Source organism: Natrix helvetica (genome assembly GCF_964273705.1).
Source record: "Natrix helvetica genome assembly, chromosome: 2".
NCBI lineage: Eukaryota > Metazoa > Chordata > Lepidosauria > Squamata > Natricidae > Natrix > Natrix helvetica.
In genome coordinates this window covers 180,033,254-180,046,700 of record NC_138552.1, presented here as the reverse complement: position 1 = coordinate 180,046,700, position 13,447 = coordinate 180,033,254, and the positions used below count along the sequence as shown (strand labels likewise).

The window sequence follows — 13,447 nt, the reverse complement described above, 5'->3', positions numbered from 1 at the left end:
GGGCATTTATGGCAGCTCGCGCGGTATGCCAGCGAAAATGGGCTCCCAAGCTCCGCTTTCAGCTAGAATGGCATCCTGCAACCATCTGCCAGCAAAAAAAGAGCTCGGGAGAGCCATATTCACTAGCAGAGGTACCACGGGCCAATTGTGACACCACAGGCCAAATCTAAGCACCCCGCAGACCGAATTGGTTCCCAGGCCTTGAGTTTGACACCTCTGTCATAGATACACTCATGAGAAGAAACATGTTGGATGAGTCCCAGGCTTTAGTTGGTCTATCCATCTGTGCCTATTATAGTACCCATGTACACACAAAAAATTCACTAGTCGTAGAGTGTATTTCTCAGTAGCAGGTATTGCCAGTGATACAGGAGAGGCATTATGACTAATACCATTTAACAAACCTTCATGTATTTGTCTGCATATAATCCTCCACTTCCAAATGTTTACTTAATAAACATTCAAGTTTGCAGCCTACCTACAAAATGGGAGTTAAGACTTGGTTCTGAAGTTCCAGCACTTCCTCCCCACCATCTGCAGTCACATGACTGTTTTATGATAGCTTTGGCCAAACCATGCCATAGCAAACAATGGGGTCACTTAACAACTGCCGCAAAGGTCATGAAATCAATTGATTTTCTTATAGTACATATTTTTAATACCCTTTATGAAATAGTACTTCTGTAAGAGCTGAAACTTCCATCATTCAGCTTCACTGAGTGATCCAGGTGTCACTTTTATGAAAGAGAGAGATCTCCCTATTTTCTTTATTATTATTATTTATAAATTAACTCTTTACAACTCTTTTCCATTTAGAAACCAGTAGAATCCAACTGGCCTTATGTTGAAGATCTGCTGAAGCAATCAGTCAATAATCAAGTAAGTGTTTCAATAATAACTTGAAAGTTTGAGGATGGCTACTTCAAAATATAGGGACAAGGGATTTAACGTATCTTATTCAATTGATTGCTTTCTTAAATTAATTTTGTAGCATGATCATTCTAGTTGAACTTCTAAGCTAAGATTCTACATAGTTTCCTTCTTGTTGGAAGAATATTCTCTTAAATGGTTGGTTTTTTGAAGATAAATTGTCAGATAAAGTGCATGGTAGAGATAATTATCCTGGACGTGTTACTTGGCTCCTTTGACAAGATATATTCCAAATAAGAACAGGAAGCTTAGAAAATGTATATGGCATCTGAGGGTATCAAGTTGAGAGACGTGATAAGGGAGATAGTCTGTTGCATTGAAAATTCAGCTATATTCTCATCACAGCAGGAAGGTGACTTGACTTGCTGAGCAATTTGTCTTACAGGCTTGAATCAAACTCTTACTGATAAGGTTGTAGCTTTTGAGCACTCATTTCATACCTTATCATTTTTCTTTCTGCAGAGATGTTAATGCAATACTTTGTGGCCCAGAGGTCAGAAGTGACCTCCTTTAAAAAGTACTTTTTAAGTATGCTGAAGATATTAATGTGGTTGGGTTTTTTGGTGTGATTTTGTTCTCGGTTGCATGATATAAAATGATAAATTAGTATCAACCATTACATAAATAATTTGTTTGAGTTGTTTTGTGTAGCTGAAGAGAGCTGGCCACATAGTCAAGCAAAGGGATTGGTTTTGCCTTTGACTTTAACTGTCAAATTACAAATTAAATTAATGAATTCAAAATTTAGTCAAGGTTCCATTTACTGAAATATTATGAAGCTTCCTGTTTAAGGAAGACAATTGTACGGTGTTGTTGTTCCACTTTGTCCTCTTCCCTCCTAATTGTCCAGCCTCATTTCCTGTAATAATTCAAAAGGTCTATCAGCCATCTAAAACAAAGAGGAAGAAAATTGTGTGAGAATTTTAGCCCCAATTCACATTTTTAGTACCAGCAAGACTTCATGTTTTGCTACCTTATTATAATTAAAGTGATAGGTGTAATTTTATGTATGTTTATCATAGTTTCTTTGAATTAAGTGGAACTTGCTTCTGTGACAATGAACATAACATTGGTTTATATATATTATTAGGGTTGGCTGAAAAAAGAAAAGAAAATATGAGTATGGTTAGGGAAAAACAACAATATTAACTGTTTATATGATGAATGAAACTGATTTTCAAACTCAAATAACCTCAAAAATGTTTTATAATTTTTTATGTAGTCTTTGGAAAAATATAGGAATGGTTATTAAACCCTCTTCTCCCTCAGATTTTACTGTAAAATATAATTTCATAGCATATAGTATTTTATTCTGAAATGTAATTTAGGAAATTTAGCTAGTCAAATTTAGCTAGTCACCACTGTCAAACTATTCACTAAGGCTGCATTACTATTACTATTAGTCTTCTCATCGTTCCTATCACCCATCTCCTCCCAATTGTGACTGCATGACTTGTAACTTTGTTGCTTGTATCCTTACGATTTATACTGATACTGTTTCCTGATTGCTTATTTGTACCCTATGACTATCGTTAAATGTATGATTCTTGACGAATGTATCTTGTCTTTTTATGTACACTGAAAGCATATGCACCAAAGACAATTTCCTTGTGTGTCCAATCACACTTGGCCAATAAAGAATTATATTCTATTATAGTCTTTCTTGGTTAAAATGGTGATAGAGTAGCTTTAGTTACTGTATGTTGCTGTGACTGATATTTGAAGAATACAAAATGTAGCTGCTTATTGGAATTGGGTAGAAAGTTTCCTTGGAATTGAACTCATTACTAGTAAACATTTATTTTTAAATGCTGCCCTGGTTTTGGCCTCTTCCTGTAAACAATATATGATTGTATATAAAGAAGAAATAATAGTATTTTTCTTAAAATAAGCAAACATTTGTATCCAAAAAGTGGTGCTACTATATTAAGCCAAACTTTAAAAAAAATATTTTTATTTGAACCTACTGTTGTATTTTATAACCATAATTTCTAACTTATCATGATCAGTGGCCTTTGCCAAGGTGGAAAATAGTGTTCCTAAATCAATAGATTGTTTTGCCCTTAAAAATTAATTTCAGTTGGCCAGTTCCCGTACAATTGACCAAGGATTATATTTTAGTTCTGTTCTTTAAAATGCTACATTCCTAACTGTGTGACGAATATGTTAGTGCGATAGTTCATAGAATGCTGGCATTTAAAGTTACAATAATGAATCACTATAAGTAAACCAAATCTATTATGTTGTTTATGGTAGCTAGAAAGTTAGAATTCTTCCTTTGCTTCGGATGATGTTTCTTCCTAGGCATTTTTGGCCCTAAGCATTTTTGCTGGACGATGCTGCCTAACCATGAATTAAACTCCAAACTATCTTTTAAGTGTACCTTATTTTTGTAACTCTATGATTCAAAAAACATATATGGAGATTAGTTGATAATACCAGATCAATGATTGTACCATCATTTCTCAGATTGCGTGTGATTTTAACAGAATTTCCTTTTAAAACCAGAAATAATAATTATAAAACAAAGTACTTAAATGTGAATCCTTCTGATTTGACTTGTGGCCAAAATTGTTTGTATAAAATAGAAACCTTGATAAATTAAACAAAAAAACTAATAATATCTTAATTTTTTTGTCTGCTAGGCTGGAATTTTAGAAGAACAATTACGGATGCATCTTCAGTGTTGCTTGACATTAAGCCACATCTGGGATGTAAATCTCACTATTGTCACCATAGTTTGGGAACATTACAGCAAAAATCTGGTTAGTAAATATTTTTTTTTTTAATCTAACAGGTTTTTCTTAAAAAAAGTAATCCATTGTTTTTTGTTGAGTGATAGGATTTAAGTGGTTTTTTGTTAAGTGGTAGGATTACTAATTTTTACATTATTTTAGTCCAACAATACAAGTTTACAATATTTGAAATATTTTAACTTAAAATTATTATATCTTATTATTATATAGCAAATAATAATTACAGATTCTGTAAAACAAATGATCGTTTTTTAAGTATACATTCAGTGTGTATTGCACTGTACCACAGAAATTATTTCAGATCAATAGTATGTTTTTTAAATGACATGTTTTCAATAAATGTAATAAAGAAATACATATTCAGAAAGAAGGGATGGCCCAATTTCCATAAGATACGAAATTTCTTTTTCTGCTATTGGGGTGATGAGAAGAAAGGAGCAGCAGATCTCCAATTAGCATTCATTCGTTGATTTATGATCTAAAGCTAGAGAGCTCTTTACTTCTGCAGTTATTAGACATCTATACAATACAATAGTAGAGTTGGAAGGGACCTTGGAGGTCTTCTAGTCCAACCCCCTGATTGGTTGTGATAAAGCAATCTGATTGGTTGTGATAAAGTAACTTGTGGAAGAAAGGTAAAAGCATATGCCATGTTATGAAACTTTTTTTTTTTTTTTGCAGAACAACCCCTTTACCATTCCTTGGTTTGGTCTTAAAGGTCTTGCAAATATTAACAAGACGCCCTTATCTATGTATGAGTTGATAAAGAGCTACTGCAGTGACATACATACCCCTGACATGTATATATCCTGCAACAGTTTCCAATTTTTTCTTCGCATATTGGCACAAATAATGAAGAAATCAGGCAAGATTAATGGTGTTCATCCATGGAAGCAGATCAAAGGAAGGTATGGGGGTATTCATTCATTCATTCATTCTCCTCATCTCTCTTATAAGGAGATTCTGAGAAACTTAATAGGTTTTCACCTAGGATTTTTCACGTCCATCATGTCCTTTTTATTTATGGATACTTTTTGTCTTTTAGAAGCATCCCTCTTAAGATTTATATTCAGAAATATTCATAAAATGAAGGGTTGCAAAAAAATCAGATTTGATTTTAATATTAAAAATATCTGTAATTAACAGGAATTCATGGTGTTTCTATTTTTTTTCATTTTCAGATGAATATGCAATTCATGTTGACACATATTTATTTGAAGAAGATTATTTGAGTTAGAGCAATGAGTCAGTAGTAAAATGATCCTTTCTTATATATTAGCTTTCAGTGTTTTCCCCCAAACCATCACTTGAATAGAAGTTATATTCACACATCAATGAAAACAATGTATGCTAAGAATTCCAGTCACAGAAAGCATTTATGTGTAATTTTTAGTAATTTCTTCCTATTGGCTCCCGCATGCTATAATCTACTCTTTTGATGATGCAGACACTTTTCAGAAGTTTATGGAGCTGCAATATGGAAAAGGGTCAATAGAAACCACCGTGGTTTTTGCTTTATGGTTGTTTTTTTCAAGATGCATTCTCTTGAGAAGCAAATGTGCTTCTCACATCCAGGTAAATGTGTAGATCAAAGTTTTCCAAATTGCTGCTCTAAAGATTTGTTGGGATTATTCTTTCATCTTTAGACCCAACAGATGATGGGGAATTTTTAGTCAAACAGTTCCTAACAGGACTTAATTGTATAAGACTGCCATAATTTTTGTCAGTGTTTAAAAGTTCAGTGTAAAGCAGGAAAAAAACTTCAATTGGTGGTACATCAGGAAACACTTTAGTTGATAATGTTTTACTAGATTTGTTCAAATCAATTTTCACTTTCTCCCCATACCATATTTTTTGGAATATAAAACGGACCCTTTTCCCTCAAAAAAGAGGCTGAAAATTTCCCTCAAAAAAGAGGCTGAAAATCTGAATACAGCATTTTTTGCGTCCTGAAACCCTGCCCTTTTCACCCAAATGGCCATGCATAGCTTGTAGGAGGCTTTCAGAGAGCTCCTGGGGGCTGGGGAGGGTAGAAATGAGCAAAATATTGGCTGTTTTTTGCTCAATTGTGCCCCCCCCCCAGCCCCCAGGAGCATTCTATAAACTTCCTAATGCCCTTTTTTTGACCAAAAAACGGGGCCATTTTCGCAAAAAAACCTGGGCCGTTTTGGGGAGGTACACAGAGTGCAAATTTTTTATTTTATTTGGCTCTTCAAAATCTTGGTGCGTCTTATACTCCGGTGCGCCTTAGACTCCGTAAAATACGGTAAGTATTATTTGTGCTTCATGTACTAGCAGCTTCTGTTTGATGAAAGGTAGACAGAAATAAAACTTTTCTTTCAAACCTCAACAATGCTTCTGTCTCATGTACATTTGTGATTTACATTACCTCCATCACACTTGTCAGGCACATCGTACAGTTTCCCACTCTGTCAAGTTTTTTGTTCCTTATTCTGAATGTACTGGTATAAACAAAGTGGAATGTTGAAGAAATATGCATGCAATAATACATTTTTAGTAGAAAGGCATTCCTTCAACATCACTCATTTTCCATCAAAGAATTCTTTGGAACTAAGACTAGCTGGGATCATCAATTCAAAGGATAATTGATTGGGAGTTGGTTAGAAGATGGGCAGGTATATAAATGCTTTAAATAAATAAATGAAATAAATAGATTCAAAACAAATTTTAAGGAAAAAAATTATGGGGGTTTTCTTTTATTATGCAGAATTTATTCGAAATTCCACCAGAAAAGAATGTGTGAACTAATGGAAATTGGACTTCAAAATTTCTTGTATCTTTTCCTGGTGCTGGCAGCCTTAGCAGAGACAGAAGATGTTGCTAGCCGCATGATGGAACTTCTGCGCTTCCTCAGTCCCACTTCTACAAGTGTTACTCAGAAAGCTCTTATCTGGAAAGGCTACTTTGCCTTCATCTTAACATACATTGACAAGAACATGGACATCAGAGTGCTTGCTGAGACACTTTCAGCAGCTTTCTGTGAAAAGGCAAAAGAATTCTTAGTTGCAAGAAACGACTTTGTGCAGAAACAAAACCTTTGGATGCTACTTTCCACGTATGTTGATGGAGTCCAAGAAGTTTTTGAAAGCAGCATATACCTGAACCTTTCTGAAGAAAAGCTGATGAGTGATGGGTTTAGCATGTTGTTGCCAGGTTGCCGAGGACCTGAACTCGCCGCAGTGTTAAACTTCCTGCAAGCTGTTTTGTTCAGGCTGAGGTAAGAATTGTTTTTATGTCAGTTTTCCGAAGTTCCTTTTTTATTAATTTAAACACAACTTCATGGTAATATATGTGGTGCACGCATTTATTAATTTTTTACTGAACCACCCTTTTTTTCTTAGAATTATCTGAGTAGTGTACAAATGTGATTGAAATAATATACTAGTAGTAGGATGTTATCATATAAAGTGAGAAAGAAAGTACCAAATGCAATGAACAAGAAATATGAGGGCAGACAAAAATGGTTGTAAGGTAGTATCCAGCTAAAGAGCAGCGTTCACACACATTTTATCATCTGCAGAGACCCATTAGGCCAACATATATAGCAAGAAGCTGAAATAAACTTGGAAGCTTTCAGGTTTTTTTAGTATAAAAATAGATGAGATATTTAAGAGCTGTTAGACAAATGCATGTTCATTTTTGCTGATAACAATAAGTGAAGCTGTGCATGATAAGTGATAGAATTAGGAAAAAAGATATATAATATTTTAACATACTCTTTTTCAATATGGATCTTACATTACAATCCATGAAATAGAGTAGAAGAGTATGAAATTTATTGTAGTGATGTTTTTGATCATTTATTTTCAGCTATCTATTTCATTCAGGTTCTTCCCACGTTTGCTATATATGGCAAACATTTTACAAACAACAGGAAAGTTAACTTCCAATGTTCTCCATGAATGGCAGCAATTGTTCTTAGTGTTTAAATTTGATCCTCCATCTTCTAAGGGACTTCCAAGCCATGTAACATAATAATTAAAACTAACCAGATCTTGTTTACAGGAGAATAAGATAATAGAAGTATTTTCCATTCTTCTGCTCTCTTGATGTAACAGAAGGCTTCTCAAAGAATATTATTTCTACAAGATATAGACCTCATATACCTCCTTATAGGGAGTTGGCTTGGATGGTCCTACCACAGTGAGAATAGGCTGCTGAGGGACATTGCAAAAAGCAAAAATCCTACTACCACCATCAGACTGCTTGATTTCTGAGCCTGCATGCTTTTCAGGGTCTTACTACAGCTTAGAAAGGTCAGGTACAATTTTTACATCAATTAAGTTGATGTTAAGATATATTTTAAGAAAATCATACAATGGAAGGAAGAAACAGTGTCTAGTTTTTTTTTAAGGCAGGTTTGTTATTAAGCCCAAATATATTTTTCCTTGATTTGTGTGATCATTAGCAACCTCCAAACTTCCTTTTTGTGGTAAAGACATTTTTGTTCATAATTTGCATTGGAGGCAACTCTTTTGGCTAAAAGTCACAAACTTCTTTAGGAAAAATAGAAGTCATCTTCACCCATCATCTTGCCATGCACCATAATGAGGCAGTTATTGATTGGTCACTGTAGGGGAAGGACTGCAGAAATACACTTTCTGAGCATTGAGAAGAAACTCACCTACATGTTTACCTTAAGTACTTTGTTACTGTCTGAATAGTTTGACTTCTCCTGTCAGTAGCTTACAATTCCAAGGACAGCTGATTTTTTTTCCCTCCCAGGCTGTGTTTAAACAAAGATAAAGTATTTGACAAAATGCAGGTGATTTATTAGGAGAGTCTTTATAAATTGGTTTAAGTTGGTATTTTAAAAACAAAAACAACCATCTAGAAGCTAGACCCATTCATTCTTCGTTTGTTCTGAAGTGTGCCATGCATATTACCTTGAAGGTCCTTTGGTCTTGAATAGTCTATATCAGGGGTGTCAAACTGGATTTCTTCGAGGCCTCTATCAGCATTGTAGTTCTCTATGGGCCGGCGTGGGGAGAAGAGATGGAACGGCCGCTTCCTGCAGCACTTTACCTGACAAAATCCGACGCTTCCGCGTGGGCCGTTTTTGGCTGGCAAAGTGCTGCAGAAGGCTGGGAAGCCTGAAAATGGGGGGAGCGCGTGCACATGGGCCGTTTTGGCTGTCAGAGGCACTGCGGGCTGGTTCTTCGATATTTCCAAGCTGGCCCCACTGGCCAGATTTTAGCACCCTTTAGGCCGGATCCAGCCTTGAGTCTGATACCCCTGTTTGATACCTCTTTAAAATTAAATAAAGAAAGCTCTCGATTTAAGGGAAAAGAATGAGCAGCAATTGCTTTAAAGATAATGCAGATGTTAACAAAAGTTTGGTTAACCATAGTAAATGTCATTTGAATAGAACTACTGCTTCTGCCTGAGCTCCTTCACTCTGCAACCAAGTTGACAGTGGAGTTCCCTAGACTGATGGTTTTGGGGGATTTTAACCTGCTGTTTGTGAGCTCAGAGTCAGAAGCACCTCAAAGGTCCAGGGCTGTCATAGCTATGATGGACCTGATCCAGCTTATTGGGGCCAATTCACAGCAGAGGCTACATGCTAAATCTGTTGTTTTGTGCTGATTAGCGGCAGTGTAATCTCTGGTTGAATTTATTTTTATTAATTAAATTTGTATGACACTCATTTCACTATCCAAAGCGACCAGGGCAGAATGTTGACATCAGTCCCTTGTCATGATTTATTCTCTCCTGACTCTAGAGTTGAATGGCATAATATCTATCTATCTATAGATGGAAGAATTGCACTTTACTTGGTGTATGTGTACGTGTATGCACCTGCACATGGGGGAAATTGGATTACAGAGCAATATCTTTGACCAGATTAATCGTTTGCATTCTTGGTTTGCCTTTCTGATTTGGCAAAGGGAAAAATGTCTCACTGTAACAGTCCTTTCTACTTCAAGATCCAGATGGGAATAAGATATCAACTCCTTGCATAAATGTAATATCTCTGGCAACCGCATTGAGTGTAATGTTCTATGGCTGTCAGAATTTGCAAGTAGATAGGAAGTGAGATCATTGATTAAAGACAGAAGCAGCTCCCTATAGGCAGTTAGTTAATAATAACTTCATATGCCACTTTTCTGCTAACCCAAGATGATGGCTCATAGGAGTATTCCTTTATTGCTGATTAAGTAGCATTATGAAAATACTGACTTCGCTGTGTTAACTAAATGCCTTGGTATTTAAAGCTTAGAATGTCAAATAGTTGTACCAATCCCCTTTAACATTTCATATAGACTTTTGGTAATCACATTCTACTTGAAATGATTGTACAAAGCGCAAGGTTTCCTTCCTTTTATTTTTCATTTTACGAAGTGATAGGTAGCCAAAATTGTGGTTTAATTATTGCCATCCACATTGTAGTTAAAGGACTGTCAACTTTTGTACTATAGCTCCTTTTATTTTTTAGGGTTTATAATGTACTATGAAAACATTTTCTTGAGATAAAAGTATGAGTAGAAAGGTCTTATAAGTATTCCTTTTTTCTCCAAAGCAAGGATTTCGAAGCTCCTTTTTCTACACATTTAACCTTTATATTTAAAAGAAATACAGAATGGAATAAATAAATAGGTCTTAGACTGTTTTTCCATTGCATTTGTGTAAAGAACTCACTGCTTCTAACTTATTCTCACAACAAACTCATGAAATATGTTGATACACTAAATGGACCATGGCCAGTCAGTAAGCTTCATAACTCTGAAAATTTGAATTAGGGGGGCTTCTCAGTCTTTAATCCATAACTCTGAAGTGGGTGGGTTGAATGCAGTGTCTCTCTTTCTCTCTCTTTTAATATAATCTAAAAAAGCTCCCGATGCCAAAGTAGGAGGTAGAAGAGTTTAAATTGTGAATTTTGAACTTTGGATTTTTAATATTGTATGCCACCTGGAGCACTTTGTATTAGGTAACTATATAAATTAGATAGATTAGGTAGGTAGGTAGCGGTGATGTACGCCCCAGTACAGGCATACCAGAGCCTGCCCAGAGCACCGGGTACCATTCCGGTACGGTGCTCCAGAGGACCCGCCCTTCCGCTTTCCTTACCTATCTTTAAACCCTTTGGTGCTTCCACGCACGTGCATGGTGCGTACAGCGCCTGTGTGATGCTCCGCCGAGCAGCTGGAGTGTCGCGGAGGCGTCGCTGGGTGGTAAGATGCATCCGCGCGCCACACGCGTTCATGTGGAGGACGCCGAGCCAGATCCAGAACCCAACACTGGTAGGTAGGTAGGTAGGTAGGTAGGTAGGTAGGTAGGTAGGTAGGTAGATGGATGATAGATAGATAGATAGATAGATAGATGATAGATAGATAGATAGATAGATAGATAGATAGATAGATAGATGATAGATAGATAGATAGATAGATAGATAGATAGATAGATAGATAGATAGATAGATAGATAGATAGATAGATAGATAGATAGATAGATAGATAGATAGACAGACAGACAGACAGTTATGATGAGTTTCTAGGCTATGATCAGAATGGTACATTGAACTGGCCTGACTTACCCACATTGCATGACGTGGTCATTTGGTTATTTATAAGAAAACCTATAACAATTATTTATAACAAACCAAATTGCTATTGTTCAAAAAAGTAGCATCTTTGAGGTCATTCTTATTACTGTTATGAACCAAATTTTAATTTTAGCTTAAAGTGTATTTCAACTAAAAGAGAAAGTCTTAAATTAGGAGAAGAAAGCATTGATTCATTTCTTGGTCATTCATATGTCAAAGCAAATCATCATAATTAACTATTAGCTCATTAATCCTAGAAAGAAATGACTATTACTTCTCAATATTGTTTAATAGTGGAAGGGCATATAGTCTATATGCAAAGGAAACTCAGATCAATGTGTACATATTTAGGGGTAATGTTGAGACTAATCACTTTTTTAGGGTATATGAATCTAAAGCATTAGTTCAAATCAGAAAATCTAGTTGATTTGATTAGATGTTTCATATTATATTGCAGCAATTGAGTTTGAAAGGTCCATTTGATTCAGGTATTTGAATCAAAGTTTTGCAAAAGCCTAACTTTCTGAAACTCCGATAATCTATTTTCCAGGTTAAGTAGATTCCAGTCATGATAAGGTAGCTTCTTATATTTGTGTTCATAAATTACTAGAATAAAAACTGTAGAGCTGTAATGGTGTATGGGAATGACCTTGAGAGTCAGAAGAAAGAGCTACAAACTGCACAATTATGATGTAAAAAATATCTCAGTCCAGAGAAGGAGAGACGGCATATGGGAAGCATTTCAGAAGGAAGGAACTTTCCCTAGTTTTCTGGACCCTAAAAGGAAATGAGGAGATAAATATTTTCACTCACTCTTGCAACATTCTGTTAATGTAATCTTAGAATAAAAGTTGTATTGATTGCTGTGCTTCTTGTGTGAACTACCTCAAAGTAGGGGTAGGTTCCAGCAGGCACTACTACAGGTTCACTCGTCTGCGCTGCGTGTGCGTGCTTAATGTGCACTCTGCATGCATGCATAGTGCAATTAAAATTTTTCTGAGCTTGCGCAGAACTCAAAAACAAGATGGTGGTGCCTATATGCCTCCTATAAAGCCTCTGGAGCCTGGGGAGGGCGAAAAAAGCATGTAAAAATGGGGTGGTCGTGCCTGTAGTGCGCGCATGCACACTGGGGGGGTCACACATTGCATTATGGGTGCGGCACACCCACACACGACCCCCCTGCGCTCCCCCCACTTATGGCACGCGAGCCAAAAAAGGTTCGCCATCGCTGTTATAGACCGAATACAGCCCTGTTTTTGGCCTCCCAAACCACCACCACCCCACAACTCCTATTTTTGCTCCAAATGGCCCATTTTCTGTACAAACGGGACGCGTGAAGGGTTTGAGAAGCCTGCAGAGTGCTCCTGGGAGCTGGGGTTGCCAAAAACGGGATGCGCAGAGGATTTGGGAGGTCTGCAGAGTGCTATTGGGGGCTGGGGGTGGCAAAAACTATTTTTTCTTGTTTTCCTCTTCGAAATCTAGGTGCATCTTATACTCTGCTCCGTCTTTAGTCCGAAAAATACAGTAATAGTTTTTTTCCAGAGTTCTTAGGTGCAAAATCTACTGGTTTTCATTATGCATGTCTAGCGGTAATAATGCAAAACTTTTGGAAAGCTTTTATTTCTAATGTCTTGCACAGCCCCAATATGGACACATATATTGCCCTTGGAGTGTACTCTCAAAAAAAAAAAAAAATTGAGCACACTTTGTTTTCTTTCCAGCATTCTAGAATTTTGAATAATTTTTGCCTTCCGACATTTTTGGAAGGTTCCAAGCTTCTTCTTTTTGGGGAGGGGGGGGCATTAGCTATTTTTCAGGATTTAGTTTTATCTTCTTTGAATAAATCTATATTGGAATATTGAGTTACTAAATCTCCTCTCCTGGCCCTCTATCCTCTTAAAGATGTGTTGCACTGAAATAGCTTGCTGGAAGATTAAGAAATACTGCTAGCCAATATGGTAACTCTGAAATATCACTTTCCTCAGACTTCTATGGTTTCAGAACTTTCTTACATTCCTTTTCTGCACTGCTGTAACTATTTTATCAGCTCTTATACTTGTTCAGCACCCTACCTGTCAGCTATACATGATTTACTGTTGTGAATGAGTAAATTCACTAAAATATGCTTTAAGAAAAATAAGTACTTTCCATTTGAAAGTATACTGAGCACCTGCTGCTCATGGCTCATAGTTGTTTA

The 13,447-nt window shown here is 36.3% G+C and overlaps 1 protein-coding gene across 5 annotated transcripts in view; it reads left to right on the top strand.

Moving 5' to 3' along the window:
• The window catches only part of MMS22L (MMS22 like, DNA repair protein), an 87,305-nt gene that overhangs the window by 35,501 nt on the left and 38,357 nt on the right, over positions 1 to 13,447 (top strand). For all 5 annotated transcript variants that reach the window (XM_081941138.1, XM_081941136.1, XM_081941137.1 and 2 more), the window contains 4 exons: positions 817 to 879; positions 3,576 to 3,695; positions 4,368 to 4,594; positions 6,415 to 6,924. In XM_081941138.1, coding sequence (XP_081797264.1) covers positions 817 to 879; positions 3,576 to 3,695; positions 4,368 to 4,594; positions 6,415 to 6,924 — 920 coding nt within the window. The remainder of the gene's footprint in view (positions 1 to 816; positions 880 to 3,575; positions 3,696 to 4,367; positions 4,595 to 6,414; positions 6,925 to 13,447) is intronic.